This window comes from Rhincodon typus, chromosome 1 (genome assembly GCF_021869965.1).
Source record: "Rhincodon typus isolate 14 chromosome 1, sRhiTyp1.1, whole genome shotgun sequence".
In the NCBI taxonomy this organism is placed as follows: Eukaryota; Metazoa; Chordata; class Chondrichthyes; order Orectolobiformes; family Rhincodontidae; genus Rhincodon; species Rhincodon typus.
This window is the reverse complement of record NC_063332.1, coordinates 80,650,053-80,668,573: the sequence shown is the minus strand read 5'-3', so window position 1 is coordinate 80,668,573 and position 18,521 is coordinate 80,650,053. Positions and strand designations below refer to the sequence as shown.

Genomic DNA, 18,521 nt, shown 5'->3' with positions numbered 1-18,521 from the left:
GGGTGCAGAGGAGATTTACCAGGATGTTGCCTGGTATGGAGGGAAGGTCTTATGAGGAAAGGCTGAGGGTCTTGAGGCTGTTTTCGTTAGAGAAAAGAAGGTTAAGAGGTGACTTGATAAAGACATACAAGATGATCAGAGGATTAGATAGGGTGGACAGTGGGAGCCTTTTTCCTCGGATGGTGGTGGCTAGCACGAGGGGACATAGCTTTAAATTGAGGGGTGATAGATATAGGACAGATGTCAGAGGTAGGTTCTTTACTCAGAGAGTAGTAAGGGCGTGGAATGCCCTGCCTGCAAAAATAGTAGACTCGCCCACTTTAAGGGCATTTAAATGGTCATTGGATAAACATATGGATGATAATGGAATAGTGTAGGTTAGATGGGCTTCAGATTGTATTCACAGGTCGGCGCAACATCGAGGGCCGAAGGGCCTGTACTGCGCTGTAATGTTCTGTGTTCTATGTTCTATGTTCTAACTCCCCTTCCCATTCCTTAGATGACATGTCCATCCTGGGCCTCCTACGGTGTCACAACGATGCCACCTGAAAGTTGCAGGAACAGCACCTCATATTTCTCTTGGGAACCCTGCAGCCCAATGGTGTCAATGTGGACTTCACAAGCTTCAAAATCTCCCCTCCCCCAACCGCATCCCAAAACCAGCCCAGCTTGTCCCCGCCTCCCTAACCTGTCCTTCCTCCCACCTATCCCCGCCTCCCACGTCAAGCTCTACCCCCATCTCCTACCTACTAGCCTCATACCGCCCCCTTGACCTGTCCATCCTCCCTGGATTGACCTATCCCCCCCTCACTCCCCACCTACACTCACCTTTACTGCTCCATCCCCGCCTCTTTGACCTGTCTGTCTCCTCTCCACCTATCTTCTCCTTTATCCATCTTCTATCCGCCTCCCCCTCTCTCCCTATTTACTTCAGAACCCCCTTCCCCTCCCCCATTTCTGAAGAAGGGTCTCGGCCCGAAACGTCAGCTTTCCTGCTCCTCTGATGCTGCTTGGCCTGCTGTGTTCATCCAGCTCTACACCTTGTTATCACAGCTATGGGAATGCCAGTGAGTATATGGACCAGGACAGTTAAGTTTGTGGTAGAAAGTATTAAAAAGCCTAATTTAAGATTACCAGTTGGACTGCCAATGCAGCTCACCTACACATGCTAGAATCTACATATGTTCGTATTAAAGAACACACCCTCTGGAAACAGAAAGAACATATCTACGCTTTGCAATTTTTACTACAAAATAAAGGTTAAGAGACAATAGTTCCCTTGTGCATTACACCGTTTCAACACCTTAACTAATCACAGACAGCTCTTCTTTCCTAAATTTAAACAAACATTTGCAGCCAACTATTCTCTGGTGCTTTCTCAACCAATCGGAGTCCAAAAGTAAGCCAATCAGTATGCTTTTAACTTTGTAGTATAAATTATTCCTTTTAGAATATGGTCTGCCTGAATCTGTCTTAATGAAAATGCTAATAGGCTGAATTCACCGAGTAAATATTGTAATGGGGATGTTCATTTCAGAGTTTTTCCAAAGAATGTACAATGTATTTTATGGAACTTTTAAAATAATAACTATTGTATAGTACAGCTATCTTATAGCCACAAAGATCAGGACCCCATGAATGTACTAGATATATATACTTCATACAGAATGAGAAGGTATTATAGATTAATACTAGTAGATTTACCCAAAAAGAGCTGATCATTTAATGTCAGATACTGGTAGGTTGGACGAAGTAGTAAGGCGGTATGGGATGTGTCTGAAGCACCCAGTATGTCCCTTTGCAGTCAGTTTCCATCACAAGGAGGCAGTGACATAGCAATAATATCACTTGTCTAGTAATCCAGAGGCCCAGGCTTGAACTGAGATCACACGTTCAACTTCTGCTATGGCAGACAGTGGAATTTAATTTCAATTAACAAAACTACTCTGATAATAACTACAAAATTATTGTACAAATGCATCTGGTGAACTGATATCCTTTGGGGAACTAAACCTACTGTCCTTACATGGTTTTGGCCTACATGTGACTCCAGACCCACAGCAATGTGCACGACACTTGACTGCTGGAAATATCCTAGCAAGTCTCTCAGTTGTATCAAACCAATCCGAAGTCTAAAAGGAATGTAACTGAAAAAACCATTCAGTATTGATATAAACAATGACATCAAACCCTGCTCGGTCAATATTGCAAACATTGGGGACACGAAGTGTAGACTGGGTGCCTGCTTCGCAGAACAGCTACATTCTGCCCCCAAAAGGACGCTGAGCTTCCAGTTGCCTGCCACTTTAACGCACCACTCTGTTCTCTGGCCAACATCTCTGTCTCAAGCTTGCTCTAGTGTTCCAGCGAAGCTCAGTGTAAGCTGGAAGAACGACACCTCATTTTCTGCTGGGGATCCTGCAGCCCTGTGGACTCAATGTTGAATTCAATAATTTTAGGGCCTGAACTCTCCCATGCCCTAGCCCCCTACACCACACATCAGGCCTTGTTATCATATAGTTTGCCATTATACACTACCGATTGTGAGCCACTAACAGTCTCCATTAACAACTATTCACCCTTCTAGCCAGATCGTTATCCACTCCTTTGTCTGTCCAACTGTTCTTCTCTCTCGTTGGCCTCTATCCCCACCTATCATTTACTCCCTATCCTTTCCCCCTACCCTATTTTCTGTATATAAACCGACATTTTCCTAGCTACCAACAGTTCTGAGGAAAGGTGACCGGACCTGAAACGTTAACTCTGATTTTTCTTCACAGATGCTGCCAGACCTGCTGAACTTTTCCAGCAATTTCTGTTTTTGTTCCTGATTTACAGCATCCGCAGTTCTTCCATTTTTGTTTAAAATTTCAAACTTCTCCTTGGAGGCTTTATGTCAAAGTTGGGAGAGCTGTCTCAGTATTAGTCAAACACCAGTCTACCATAACTATATGTACATAATTATCTCTCTGAGACAATACCCCAGACACCACGATCCTGGTGTGTGTGTACGTGCTGTCCCACTGGCAGGACAAACCCAGCAGAGTTTGTGGCACAGTGATATATAGTCAGGAGTGAGCTTCCTGACAGTCGTCAACATTTACTCTGGAGTTATTGGAAATAGACTATGAGGTCTAATGGCAACAGGTCAAACATATGGAAGGAATTCTCCATTGTGGATTATTAAATGTCACCTTCATCCTCAAACATCATACACCCCCATCAATTCTACCCGCCCCCAAACACTGCCCTCTTACCCACACCTCGCAGCTAATGCATTAGTATTCTTCCATGTTGAACACCAATTGGAAGAAACACAGGGCAGCAAAGAAATATAATGTACTCTAGGTGTGGAACTCACCATCCATCACCGAAGATGACTTGGTTGTATCACTACTGACAGAAACAAAAGGATATAGCTGCAAGACTGGGTCTGTGGCTAATCTACGAGAAGACCAACAACTGGGGTAAAAAATGTTCTTGACTTTGGTTTCTTCAATTTTCCTATTGTAGATGCATCCGCCATGACAGTATTAGTAAGAGTGGCCTTTGTGGACAAAGGTCCATCTTCATATTGAGGATATCCTTAATTGTGTTGTGTGGCACTGTCACCTTGCTAAATATAAGAAATTATGAACAGATGTAGTAACTTAAACCTGGACATTCATTAGTCACTGTGGGCCATCAGCGGGCACAGAGTTGTATTCAACCAAAATCTGTAACCTCATGGTCCTATATATCCCCCCACTCTGCCACTACCATCAATCCAGGAAATCAACACTGGTTCGCTGAAGACAGCACTTAAATTTCTGCAATTTGACAAACCTTTCAATCTGTGGGTTAGTAAGCTTAATAAACACTAGTTGGGAATTGATACAGCCAGTCCATTGCAAGAAGGTTTCATGATGTCTTTCCAGTGTCCCTCTGAGAGAACTGAAGGAAGTCCACAGTTTCTGCAGTTCCAACGACCACGGTGAATTTTTGAAACAAATTAGCTACCCCTCCATTTCCACATTAGCTAATCAGTGTCTGAAGTAATGTGCAGAATTTGTCAGTATAGGTAAAGTTGCCATAGTCCTACTGGACCAGAGGGCTCTTCACTGATTACAGAGATAAATATTAATGGTTTTATTTGAGGGTCAATACAACTTGTCAGCAGATTAAAAAGAGAGTCTTTCGTAGGAACATAAGCAGTGCAAGAATTGAAATGTTGGCATTACTCTGTAGCACAAATCACGTGCCTAGCCAACTGAAATAACTTTCTGTCCCAGATCCAGATTGACCATTAGAATCCTAACAAAAAAAAAGGCACTTGTTTTACATAGGTACAACTAATATTTAGTAGGTTGGCATAAATACAGCTATCAGGAGCCAGTTTTGTCACAGCTTTGCCAGTTTTGCAAGACTGTTTCTCCAAAGATTATGAGATATCATCAGAATGGACAGAGCTTTCTCAATGTTAACTCTTCCAGAACCATTACTTTGCACATCTTTCACAACACCTTTTCTTCACCCAAAGTTAATAATTATATATTCACATGTATAAAACTACTGGCAAAATGCCATTTCTGCATCTCCCACGAGGATTTCACAAATTCAGGTGGTTTGGAGAGTTTCAACCCTTCCAGACCATGTTCTCTTCAGAAAGATTGATAGGGTCTTTGGGCTGAAGTCTGTTATTTGTAAATCTGATCTTGACCGTGATTAGTCTGTAAACTGTTATCATAAAGGACATTTCCCATTGGGTTCATCCCAATCAAGCATTAATGAATGCTTACTGCTCAATGAGGCAAGGTTCCTGTAGTCCCTGCATACACCTCCCTCCGCTCTACAGACAATATACAATTATTACTGGTGCACTCTGTTACACTTCACTGGAGTGGCACATTGGAAGCCTTGCTCTTCTTACAGTCATCACAAAAGCCAAAGATGTTTTGAAAGTACTCAAAATTCTCCAATTTACCTGTCACTTAAAGCCAGGTTGACAGAAAGCACAGACCACATTTCTGTACTTAACAAGAATTATTATCTCTTAAAATTAAAGCTACAAGTAAACAATTATGAACCATTAACCACACACAGACACACACACAGATGCAGACGCACACAAGGACCTTTCTTTCAGAGGTCTGACCATCTTATTCACACCAACAATTTGTTCAGCTACCTGGGAGCAGTCCACAAAGCTTTGTCAGAAGCCTTTATCATTGACAATTGTTCTTCACTCCACAGATGAATCAGCTACTAGCTGCCAGGCAAGTACACTCACTCTGGTCTCTAGCTCCCGGTCTCTTTGGATAGCACGGTGGCTCGGTGGTTAGCACTGCTGCCTCACAGCATCAGGGACCCGGGTTTGATTCCACCCTTGGGCGACTGTCTCTGTGGAGTTTGCACATTCTCCCCATGTCTGTGTGGGTTTTCTCTGGGTACTCAGGTTTCCTCCCACAGTCCAAAGATGTGTGGGTTAGGTGGATTGGCCATGCTAAATTGCCCATAGTGTCCAGGGATGGGTCTGGGTGGGATGCTCTGAGGGTCGGTGTGGACTTGTTGGGCCGAAGGGCCTGTTTCCATGCTGTAGGGATTCTATGGATATCTCATCTCTAGTGACCTCTCCACTACCTGGTCAAACAGCTGTTTAAACAATGAGTGTCAGGCAACTTAGTTTTAAAAACTGTGTAATCTTTTCCACAATCTTTGATTTTAAAAAAAAGTCCTTTTGTAATCTCAATGACCAATCAAAAATATGAGAAATTAAAAGATACAGTCTTTACAGTTGACTGGTGGATGACTGCACTATTCCTACTGAGGTCCTACATCCATATCCGCTGCTCTGGGCACAATTGTAGCAGTCATCATGCACGACTATTATAACCAACAGCCTGCTGCTCTGGTTAAGGCTGCTCTTTTTTTCAACAAATACTCTTATATTCCTATTAGGTCAACTGTGTAGTTAATCACTTTCTTATAAGGAATTAAGTTTTTAAGCTTTCGCCCTCCTCAACAATTCTGATAGCAATAAGCGAAATTGGAGTGGAGTGGACCGCTAATTGAAAAAGGCTGTATGAAAGTCAGTGTTTTCCATCAAAAGAGAATACTCACAACCACAATTTAAGGGGAAAGCTGGGTATGGGGTCATTTTTGCAAATTGGTTACATGTATAAATGTAGAATTAACCTCAAGCTGACCATTCTTTACTGAGCACCCAATAGGAAACTGTAGTGCATTGTTGGACATGACCACAGGTGTGATGCCATATGTAGTGGCCATTTCAAACAACACGTGACAACTTCTTTGGTGGAAGTGCTATCAAATCTGCTTTACCCGTCTCCACCTTGAAAAATGGATGCAATAGGATAAGAACAGTGATTGAACATCAATAGGTCAATATTTACTCTTTCCCATGGCCTAGTAGGGATCAGTGGCTCCCTCTGCTCAAGTCTGTGACATAGTGCAAGTTTTAAAGTCAGCTATGAAGGCCTTGATCGCCTTGAGATCCCTGGCCTCTGCATGGATAACCAAGCCCAGCTCTACATTTGGTAAAAACCAGGGTCACTCGGGCTTTCTTGTCTAGGATGTTATCCCACAGATAAACTAGAAAGGCCAGCCTATCATCAAACAACAACAAAATAAAAAACAAAAGAACTGAGGATGCTGTAAACCAGGAAACAAAACAGAAGTTGCTGGAAAAGCTCAGCAGGTCTGGCAGCATCTGTGAAGGAGAAAACAGAGTTCACGTTCTCGTTTCCCACTTCTGAGGAAGGGTCACTGGACCTGAAACGTTAACTCTGTTTTTTCCTTCACAAATGCTGCCAGACCTGCTGAGCTTTTCCAGCAACTTCTGTTTTGCATCAAACAACAACAGGTCATCTGAAATTGTGAAATGCTATCGATGCTCAAAATATGTCTACATGGCCACCCTTCGAGTCTTTGATCAGGTCACCCTTCCATTCAATACCAACGTTCTTGGTCATTTTTTTGTTCCTGTCAGAAATGATTGAGCCTGTTTTAGGTTGGTGACCACTGGATCACTGTAGCCCGAGCATATAGTTCAACGTCACTAACAAATTCCTCATAAATTGTAAGGGTTTCAACAGTCATTTTGGAAAGGACATCAGTCATCTTTGTAGATTCTCCTGCACTTGTTTGATTTTATTGGCAAACCTCATAAGTCGGAGTAGGAACCTCTATCTATTGAGGTAGCGCTTGCCAAATTTTTAATCATCTAATAAGGAAACCAACAGCTTATGGCCCATCTGGTTCTCTCTTGCTCTTTAGGGAAAGGGATTTCCGTCCATACCGGGTCTGGCCTAAACATGACTCCAGACCCACAGCAATGTGGTTGACACTCAACTGCCCTCTGGGCAATTAGAAATGTGTAATAAATGCTGGCCTGGCTAGTGACTCCAAATGCTGTGAATAAATAAAAAGAAAGGCTGTCTCTGTCTTCTTAAAACACAAATGTTCTTAAAGTGTTGAAATCACTTGGCTTCAAAAAACCTTCTTCTTCAGGTCTAATTCAATTCAAATCTATACCGATGCTCACCATATTGCAGTGCCAGGTATCAGCACAGCTTCTGTTTACCAATCAGAAGTGATTTGTGGCTGGGATAGTTCACTGTCATCATTCCAATGTGTGGCACTGTCCCCATTTCTCAATGACAAATGATTTGACCAAGCACTAAATGCCTTTGAATGAAGAGCCCTGCTCCACCAACAAGTAAGTTCAACAACACTAATGAAAAGCTCATTTTCTTGCACTCATCAGGACAGACAAGATGCTGAAATTCAAAATTTGTCTTGCGCATCTGTTCCAATGAATACAAGATGAAAAACTTTGAAAGCCTGCCTCTTTTTTTCAGCAAAATTCAAATTCTGTACTACCAAGCAACTATTTGTAAAGTTGAAGTTAGTTAGGTGTAGGGCACTGCTCGAAGAAATTCTTGCAATGATGTTTTGGGGTTGAGGTGTTTGGTTCTCAACAACCAGAACAATCTTCCTTTGTAGCTCGTATGATTTTACCCATTGGGAAGTCGCATCCCCTATTCCCTTTTGGCTACAGTCAGACTGAGGACCTGCTTTAAAAGTGTTATTTGAATGTACTCTACTGTTGTAATGTTCTCTGGTTCCACCACAGATCCAGTGATATTTTCACATTATGATTTTGGCTGTCCTTAAGTGCTGACATTTCTTCCTCATCGAGTAATGCACTCACAAAAAGATGCCCAAGCAGAATTACATTGAACTTAATTTATTAGCCACACTTGAAAAGTTCAACCTGGTTTTCAAGGAACTGGTCTCGATTAGCTGCCAGATCAGGGTTTGAGTGTAATGAAAGCAGTCATTGCTTCAGCATTTAATATCCTCGTTGCAGGAAAGTATCTAAACCAATTTGAAAGACTTGTAACTAAGCATTACATTAAAATTTGTGACAAATGCAAAAATGCAAAATGAATCATCAGTGTTGGTACACACTAGTTGGCCAAGTTCTATTGAAAGAACCTATCAACTGGTGATGCACAACTCCATACAGGTATACCTGTCATTTTGAGTAGCTATTACTCAGGAACGGAAATGGATGAATATATTTCTAAAGGAAAATAAAATCACGTTAAGACTATAACTAACACACAAAATATCTGCTGAATTCAGGAAAATAATGAGCACTTTCTGTTTGAAGTTATTTCACTCATGATTTTAGAGGCATGCTGAAGCAGACTTGTTGCATTTAAAAGTAAGCTTGTGCATGATCAGAAACAATGACTGAGGCCATTTACAAAATAAAACCCATAGGGTTTTGTAACCTGGTGCATTTTTCTCTTAAAGGTTACTTTGAATCTTTTAAATTACAGATAGAATTTATAGAGGTTTTTTGTTAATTCCAGGAGAACTTCCCAAAAGAAACTGGATGATATCCTTGCCACTAATTCTCTAGTCAATGATGCTTAATAAAATATACCCTTTACTTAAAACTAATACTTAATGTTGTTGGCAGACATTTTTATGCATAAACACATTATCAGTAAACTTGTAGAACCATAAGCCAATTGACTGCAGACAGTTTCGGCACTGCTCCCACTGACACCAGCTTACAACCATAATATCACATGGAACTTTTAAAAACCCTGAGCTTTAATATCAATTGAATTCTTCACTTCGTTGGAAGGAAGTAGAACTGCAGTATTTCCAGCTAACTGTTGATCCACAGCTTCAGCATTTTATCTAACTGCTTTACCTTAGCGTATACAGTATTTTTCCATCATTCCCGATTCGTAGCAATCGATTGGGAGTTGTTATCCAGTGAGCATCCGACTTCTTGGAATTTCGGAAAAATGTGTCCGGGATCCAGATTTTGCCAACCATGTTACTATTTAGCAGGAGAACCTTCATTGTACCATTAAATTTCAGTCTGCTATCATACCAAGATTGCGCAAAAAATATGTCAATGGTATATTCCTGAAAAAAAATCAGAATTATATTCCTTGTACCTGCTACTTCAACATTTCCATTATTAAATTGAACTATATTTGCTTTATGCAATCCATAAATAATATTCCTGTGTTTCACAATTATTTTAAGGTAATTTATTAAATCCAGCACAATAATAAACACAATGGACATGTCTTCCACACAAAATTGTTTTCAGCATCAAATATAACTTGAGAACAATATCAAAACCAAAATGTTGGTGCAATAAACTCAATACTTCAAATGTTTAAAACAAAATTCAACAACAAATGAAAACCACACTTAATAATTATTCCTAAGGATTTTTAAAAAGCCTACATTGAGTTTCATAGACAAAAGTAAAAAAAGTCATGAACAAATTAGACAAGTCTTAAACGTCTCCAGAAAATTGCAAAAAATTGAGCCTGGTCAAGTAACTGAACACAATCTACATTCAAATTAATGTTTGTGATTTAAAGGTAGTACATAAGATACTTGACCAACCATGAGATATAGGAGCAGAATTGGGCCATTCAGCCCATCGAGTCTGTTCCACTATGCGATCGTGGCTCAAATGTTTCTCAATCCCATTCTCTTGCCTTCCCTCTGTAACCCTTGATCCCCTTACCAATCAAGAAGTTATCTAACTTTGTCTTAAATAACCTCAATGACCTGGTCTCCACAACCCTCTGTGGCAATGACTTCCACAGATTCACTACCCTCTGGCTGTAGAAATTCCTCCACAAGTCAGTTCTAAAGGGTTGTCCCTTCACTCTGAGCGTGTGTCCTCAGGTCTTAGTCTCTCCTACTATTGGAAACATCTTCTCCATGTCCACTCGATCCAGACCTCCATCAAGTACAGACCCAGAATCCACAGTCACTCCTCATACAACATGCTCTTCATCCCTGGGATCATTCTTGTAAACCTTTTTTTCACAACCTCCAACTCCAGCACATCCTTCCTTAGATATGGGGCCCAAAACTGCTCACAATATTCCAAATGCGGTCTGACCAGAGACTTATATAGCCTCAGCAGTACTCTACTGCTCTTGTAATCTAGCCCCCTTGAAACGAATGCTGATATTGCCATTTGCCTTCCTAAGGTGAAACTGAGCCTGCATGCTTATCTTAAGAAAATCCCAAACTTTCTGAGATTTCCAAAGGCTTATCCCATTTGGAAAATAGTCCACACCTCTATTCTTCCTGCCAAGGTGCATAACCTCACACTTTCCCACACTGTATTCCATCTGCGACTTCTTTGCCCACTCTCCTAGCCTGCCCAAATCCTTCTGCAGCTTCCTTGCTTCATCAACACTACCTGCCCCTTCGCCTTTGTGTCATCTGCAAACTCAGCAACAATGGCCTCAGTTCTTTCATCCAGATTGTTAATGTATAACGTGAACAGTTGGGACCTAATACTGACCCCACTAGTCACCAGCTGGTATCCTGAAAAAGACCCCTTTATCCCCTACTCCCTGCCTTCTGCCAGTCAGCCAATCCTCTATCCATGGACAAAAACAGAAGTTTCTGGAAAAGCTCAGCAAGTCTGGCAGCATCTGTGAAGGGAAAAACAGAGTTCATGTTTCGGGTCTGGTGACCCTTCCTCAGAACAGAACAATCTCTGTCCATGCCAGCCCATAACACCATGGGCTCTTACTCTGCAGCCTTCTGTCCTTGTCAAAGTCCATCTGGATCGTGTCCACTGGCTCTCCTTTGTTTAACTTGCTCATTACCTCCTTAAAAATATTCTATACATTTGTCAGGCATAATCTCCCCTTGACATTGCTGTGCTGACTTGGCCCTATTTTACTATGCACTTCCAAGTACTTTGCAATCTTACCTTTAATAACAGATTCTAATATCTTGTCAAAGACTGAGGTCAGGCTAACCAGCCTATAGTTTCCTGTCTTCTGCCTCCTGGCCTTCTTAAACAAGGGTGTTACATTAGCCATTTTACATTCCTGTGGGACTATCACCGACTCCCGCGATTCCTGAAAGATCACCACCAATGCCTCCAGAATCTCCTCAGCTATCTCCTTCAGAACTCTGGGTGTCGTCCAACTGGTCCGAATGATTTATCCACTTTCAGACATTATAGCTTCCCCAGCACTTTCTCCTTAGTGATAGCCACTACTCTCACCTCTTCCCCCTGACTGTCCTGAAGTTCTGGTATGCTTCTGCTTTCTTTTTCTGTGAAAACTGATGCAAAGTACCTACTCAGTTCCTCCACCATTTCTTAGCTTCCCATTCCTATCTTTCCAGCATTATTTTCCAGCAGACCACTGTCCTTTCTTGCTTCTCCCTTTCCTTTTAGATATTTAAAAACAATCTCTTGCAATCTTCTGTTATATTATTTGCTAGCTCATCCTTATATTTCATCTTATCTTCCTTATTGCTTTTTAAAAAAAATATATCCTCTACTGGTTTTTAAAGGCTTCCCCTACTAAAATTCACCATATTTCTATACTTTTCCCTTTTGTCTTTATGCTGTCCCGGATTTCTCTTGTCAGAAGTGATTGCTCCATATGTTTCTCCTTCCTTGGGATAATTTTCTGCCGTGTCTCCTAAATTGCCCTCAGAAACTCTTGCCATAGCTGCTCCACCATCTTCCCTGCTAGGCTCCCCTTCCAATTAACTCTGGCCAGCTCCTCCCTCGTGTCTTTGTCGTTACCTTTACTCAGTTGTCATACCATCACATCTGATTCAATCTTCTCTCTCTCCAACTGCAGGGCGAATTCTATGGTCACTGATTCCTTCAGAATCAGCTCCCTAATCAAGTTTGCCTCATTACACATCACCAAACCCAGAATTATCTGTTCCGTAGTGGGCTCTACCACAAGCTGACTCAAAGAAAAACATTTCATAGACATTCCACAAATTCTGCTTCTTGAGATCTGTTACCTGATTTTCCCTATTTGCGTATTGAAGTCCCTATGATTATTGTAATAGTATCTTTCTCACATGCCTTTTTTATCTCCTGATTTATTTTCTTCCCCCATCCTGATTGCTGCCAGGAGGCCTGTACATAGCTCCCATCGAAAGACAATGTTGCATTAATTTGATACACAGAAAGGCACAATGGATTTATAAATGCTTCTGTTTGTTGGTAGTTTGCTGATCAAATATTTTCTGGATATCAACATTCTGTGCTGTAACCTGTGAGAGAAACATGACATTTCACTTACAGATCCTGACTACCCACTTCACTTTTCTTCCTGTTCACTAACCAGTTTTTAAATGTGACCCTGCAATAAGCTTAAGAGGCCACTGAAGGTCACAGCAGTACATTTTATGTAAATTATTAATGTGTTTTATGCTAAGTGGTGCTCTCTTCTGACCATTTTCAGGATTATACACCCAGTTCTCAATAGGTGGTATGTTAAAAATCTCTGATCTATAAATGTTTAAATGTTGAAACAAATGAAGTCATGCATAGATGCCTGAAATAGTTGTGTTGATCGCAACCAGAAAGGAAGTCAAGCCCATCCATATTGAGAGGTTGGAGTGTCTGAATTCAGCTGTAACAACATGCCATACAATTACTCCTCAAATTTGCAATTGTTCAACATTTAATATTTATATACTAACTGAAACAGCCATGCAGTTCAATGACCAGTTAGTGTTGTCTATTGGGTGCAAGTTTTATGTTACATTTTAAACTACGGTTGCTGGATTTCCACAGGGTAATGCAGTAGGAACATAGAACATAGAACAGTACAGGCCCTTTGGCCCACGATGTTGTGCCGACCTATTATCCTACTAAGAAGTTTTAGGGAATATTATGCTCTTCCGACCTATATCATTAATATTGATTGATTTATTTATTTTCACTGTATTTCGGTACACGCGACAAGCTTTGTTTACGAGCAGTACAGGCAGATCATTGTATGCAAAGGGTGTACAGATCTAAAAGACTCATACAGAGGCGTACAGATTACATTGCACAGGGCGTGCGCTAGGCAAGATCAATGTTAGCAAGATCAGCTTTATTTGAGTCCAGAGGGTCCATTCAACAGTCTGATAACGGCCGGGAAGAAGCTGTTCCTGAATCTGCTCGTGCACGTGTTCTGGCTTCTGCCTGACGGAAGAGAACGCAGGGTGGGTGCAATGGGTCTTTGATGATATTGGCAGGCTTTCCATGGCAGCGGGCTATGTAAATAGAGTCCATGGATGAAAGGTTGGCTTCCATGATGGTCTGAGCTGTGCACAACAACTTCTGTAGTTTGTTACAGTCCTGGGCAGAGCAGTTGCCATTCCAGGCCATTATGCACCTGGACTGTAGCTTTCAATGGTGTATTTGTAGAAGTTGGTGAGGGACCTAATGGACATGTCAAATTTCCAAGCCGCCTGAGGAAGAAGCGTTATTGTGCCTTCTTGACTATCGCATCTACGTGGGAAATCCTGGACAAGTTTTGTTGGTTATTGTGACTCCAAGGAACATGATGCTCTTCATTCTCTCAAACTCAGTTCCATTGCTGTAGACAGGGGCGTGTTCTCCTCCTTTCTTTCTGAAGTCAATGATCAGTTCTTTAGTTTTGCCGACGTTGAGAAACAGAATGTTTTCATTGCACCATGTCACTAAGCCCTCTACTTTCTGTAGTTTGACTCGTTATTGTTAGATATCCGTCCCACTACATGGGTGTCGTCAGCAAACATGTAGATGGTGTTCCTTTGGAATTTGGCAACACAGTCTTAGGTGTGAAGCGTGTATAGTAAGGGGCTGAAGACACATCCTTGCGGTGGAGGGGGGGGGCTCCAGTGTTAGGAATTATTGTGGAAGAAGTGTAGTTATCTTTTTTTAAGCAGGTATAACTCCTGAGGGGTTATAGCATTTGGACAAATTTTATAATAGATTGTTTTCTTTCAAAGAAAGTGACAGATCACTAATGATGATCACATAATGACCATTGTGAATGATTCAAAATCATGATTAGTTACGGATTGCTGCTGCTTTAACAATTAAGTAGACTAGGTTAGCATTCTCTAGAATTAGAAAGGATGATAGTTGATCTAATTGAAGCATGCAACATTCTTAAGGGACTTGAAAGGGTAATTATAGGTGCAAGTGTTCCCCCGGGTGGGGAGTGTAGAACTATGAATGACAATCTCAGAAGAAAGGCACAGACATTTAGATTAGAGCAGAGGAGAAATGTTTTCCTTTAATCATTATAAATCTTTAGAATTCATTATCCGAGAGAACGGTGAATACTCAGTTATTGAGCACATTTAAGGCTTGAGTCAATAAATTTTAGGTATAATGGGAATGACGGGATTTGGGCATAGGCAGAAAAGATAGGATTGGGAGGGAGAGAAAGGAAGATAGGGTTGAGGCATTTTGAATCAATTGGAGAAAATGCTGAAGGAACTCAGCAGATCTGGCAGCATCTGAAGACAAAGAAACAGAGGTAGGCTTTTGGTTCCGATATGACTCTTCGTCAGAACACACCTGCTGAGTTTCTCCAGCAATTTTTGTGTTTGTTTCAGATTTCCAGCACCTGCAGTATTTTGCTTTTTGTAAAAATTCATTTGTGGGATGTGGGATCACTGACTTGCTGATGATTAATGCTTGTCCCTAATTGCCTTTGAAGTTGAGGAAGAGCTGCCTTCTTGAACCACTGCAGTCTACCTTCTATGGGTTGGTCCACAATGCCATTGGGGAGGGAATTCCAGGATTTTGATTCAACAATAGTCAAGGAACAGCGATATATTTCCAAGTCAGGATGGTGATTGACTTGGAGGGGAACTTGAAGATGGTGGTGTTCTGCTGCCCTTGTCCTTCTCGATGGAAGTGGTCATGGGTTTGGAAGGTGCTGTCTGAGAGTCTTTGGTGAATTTCTGCAGTGCATCTTGTAGATAGTACACACTGCTGCTACTGAGTGTCGGTGGTGGAGGGAGTGGATGCTTGTGGGTGTAGTGCCAATCAAACGGTCTGCTTCGTCCTGGATGGTATCAAGCTTTTGAATATTGTTGGAGCTGCACCCATCCAGGCAAGTGGGAGTATTCCATCACACTCCTGACTTGTGCCTTGTAGACAGGCTTTGAGGAGTCAGGAGGTGAGTTACTCACCCAAGTATTCTTAGCCTCTGACCTGTTGTTTTAGCCATTGTATTTATGTGGTGAGTTCAGTTGAGTTTCTGGTCAGTGGTGGTAACACCATTGAATGTCAAGGGGTGGTGTTTAGATTCTGTCTTATTGGTGATGGTTATAGCCTGCCATGTGTAGCATGTACGTTACTTGCCACGTGTCAGCCCAAGCCTGGATATTGTCCAGATCTTGTTGCATTTGAACATGGACTACTTCAGTATGTGAGGAGTTGTGAATGATGCTGAACATTGTGCAATCATCGGCGAACATCCCCACTTCTGACATTATGATGGAGGGAAGGTCATTGATGAAGCAGCTGAAGATAGTTGGGCCTAGGACACTACCCTGAGGAACTCCTGCAGGGATGTCCTGAAGCTGAGATGATTGACCTCCAACAACCATGACCATCCTCCTCTGGGCTAGGTATGACTCCAACCAGCAGAGAGTTTGCCCCCGATACCCATTGATTCCAGTTTTGCTAGGGCTCCTTGATGCCACACTCAGTCGAATGCAGCCTTGATATCAAGGCCTGTCACTCTCACCTCACGTCTGGAATTCAGCTCTTTTGTCCATGTTTGAACCAAGGCTGTAATGAGGTCAGGAGCTGAGTGGGCCTGGTGGAACCCAAACTGGGCATCACCGAGCAGGTTATTGCTGAGTAGGTGCTGCTTGATAGCGCTGTTGGTGACACCTTCCATCATTTTACTGATAATGTGTACAGGACAGACCGGGGAAAGTTTCTGCATTGTCAGGTAGATACCAGTGTGGTAACCTGTTCTGGAAGAGTATGTTGAATGGTGGAGTAGGCTCAAAAGATCAAAGGGCCAACTCCTGTTCCTATTTTTTGTGTTCTTAATTATTTGAAGGAACACTGACAAGGCATGACATCAATTAATGGCACTGTTTCCCAAGGCCTCATCATTGGCCTATAACCGGTTAAGTTAAGTGAAATACCAAAGTTCTTTGGAAATAATGTTGTCCAGCAGAAAACGGTGGAAAACGGTGATCATTTTAACCAGAGTGTTGTTTCAAACCATTTTCTTTGAGCATTGCACAATAGTACTTTGAAGTATATAATTACAATTAGAGGGGCAGTAAATTACACATGAGCCCAGAGTTGCTCGTCTTAAATGTAGGGTAAGATGTTTTTCTTAAAGAAGGCATGGCAGGGGCACTCAGTCCTGTCTGCTGGAGAGTCTGCTGCACATGGGAGACCTTAGATGATCCTGGCAGTCGGGATAAGCATATCTGCAGAAAGTGCCTCAGGTTTGATCAGCTCAAGTGCTAGGCTTCCCAGCTTGAGCATCGGCTGCAGGCACAGCAGTGTACCCACGAGGCTGAGAGTTACATGCACTGCATGTTTTTGGATGCTGTCATCCCACAGATTGAGAAAGTGCAGTCTGGGAAGGAATGGGTAACCATCAGTCAAAAGAAGAGGCAGTCAGGAAAGCCTCAGAGCATACAGGTCACTCAAGAATGATTCTTCTGTGTTGGAAAGTGATGAGAGTGGCGGAGCTCTGGGAAGTGCAGTCAGAGCCAGCTTCACAAATAAGGAGTAGACAGAGAGAACGTCCTATAGAGGTAGCAAACTCAAGAGTGAGCAGGGCACAGATGTGACTTTAGGATGGTGTGTTGGTTCCCTGGGACCAGGGTTAAGGATATCATTGAACTGCTGCATGGTAATCTGAAGGAGAGGGTGAACAGTCAGAGATAGTGATTCACATTGGGAGCAACAGCATGGGCAGAAAGACTCATGAGATCCTGTAATAAGAATTTAGGGGGCTAGGTACCAGATTAAAATGCGGGTCATCGAAGGCGTGACATGCTGGTAAATATAGGAATAGGTGGATAGAGTGGATGAAAATGTGGCTGAAGAGTTGGTGCAGGAGGAGAGCTTTAGATTCCTGGATCATTGGCTCCATTTTTGGGGAAGGTTTGAGTTGTGCAAGACACAGCTTGACCCGAGCCACACTGCAAACAATACCTTTGCGGGGAATGTGGGTGGAGGGGTTGCTAGTACAGCTTTTGACTGATTTAGCTGGGAATATAACACCGTAGAGATAAAATAGCGGGTGATAAACGGATAAACATAGAAAAATATAGCCAAGTCAGTCTGGCAGGCACAGCATATACAGTCAAGTTAAGGCTCAAGGGAGCATGACACGGTTAGGTGGCATTTATTTTAATGCAAGAAATCACATAAGGCACAGCATGTTGAAATGACAGCATTGTTTACAGAGATGGTTGAGGAAGGGGCAGGACTGGCAACTCAATATTCCAGGGTGTAGAATCTTCAGATGAGATGGGGCAGTGTAAGAGAGGAGGTGGCGTTATAATATTGATCAATGAGTTAATTACTCCTATAAGGAGCAATAATATCTTAGAAGGCTCCTCAAATGAGGTCGTATGGGTAAAAACTAACAACAGAAAGGGAGCAATTACATTTTTGAGTATGTACTGTAGATCCCAAACAAACAAAGTCAGGAAGAGATAGAAGGGCAGATATCGAGACAAATTTCAGAGCAAGGTAAAAACATTGTAAAATAGGTTAATAATAGTAAGGGATTTCAATTTCATAAGACCATAGACAGAAGAGCAGAAATAGACCATTCAGCCCATGTCCATTCCAACATTCAGTGAGAACCATGGCTGATCTCATCTTCTACTCTGCTGCCTTTTTCCCATAACCAGATTCCCTTAATGATTAAAAATCTGTCTATCTCAGCCTTGAATATACTGAATGATCCAGCCTCAATAGCCCTTTGCAGTAAAGAATTCTTTGGATTCACCAACCTCAGAGAAGAGATTCTTACTCATCTTTGTCTTAAAAGGGTATCCTCTTACCTTGAGATTATTCCCTCTGGTCCCAGACTTTCCACATTGGGAAACAACATTCCCACACCCGAAACGTCAGCTTTCCTGCTCCTCTGATGCTGCTTGGCCTGCTGTGTTCATCCAGCTCTACACCTTGTTATCTCAGATTCTCCAGCATC

At 42.0% G+C, this 18,521-nt stretch overlaps 1 protein-coding gene across 1 annotated transcript in view; it reads right to left on the bottom strand.

The window, feature by feature from the left end:
• gabrg1 (gamma-aminobutyric acid type A receptor subunit gamma1) overlaps positions 1 to 18,521 on the bottom strand; it is a 93,878-nt gene that overhangs the window by 35,829 nt on the left and 39,528 nt on the right. Inside the window, exon 5 of the mRNA XM_048600314.1 lies at positions 9,233 to 9,453. Within this exon, the coding sequence (XP_048456271.1) occupies positions 9,233 to 9,453 (221 nt within the window). The remainder of the gene's footprint in view (positions 1 to 9,232; positions 9,454 to 18,521) is intronic.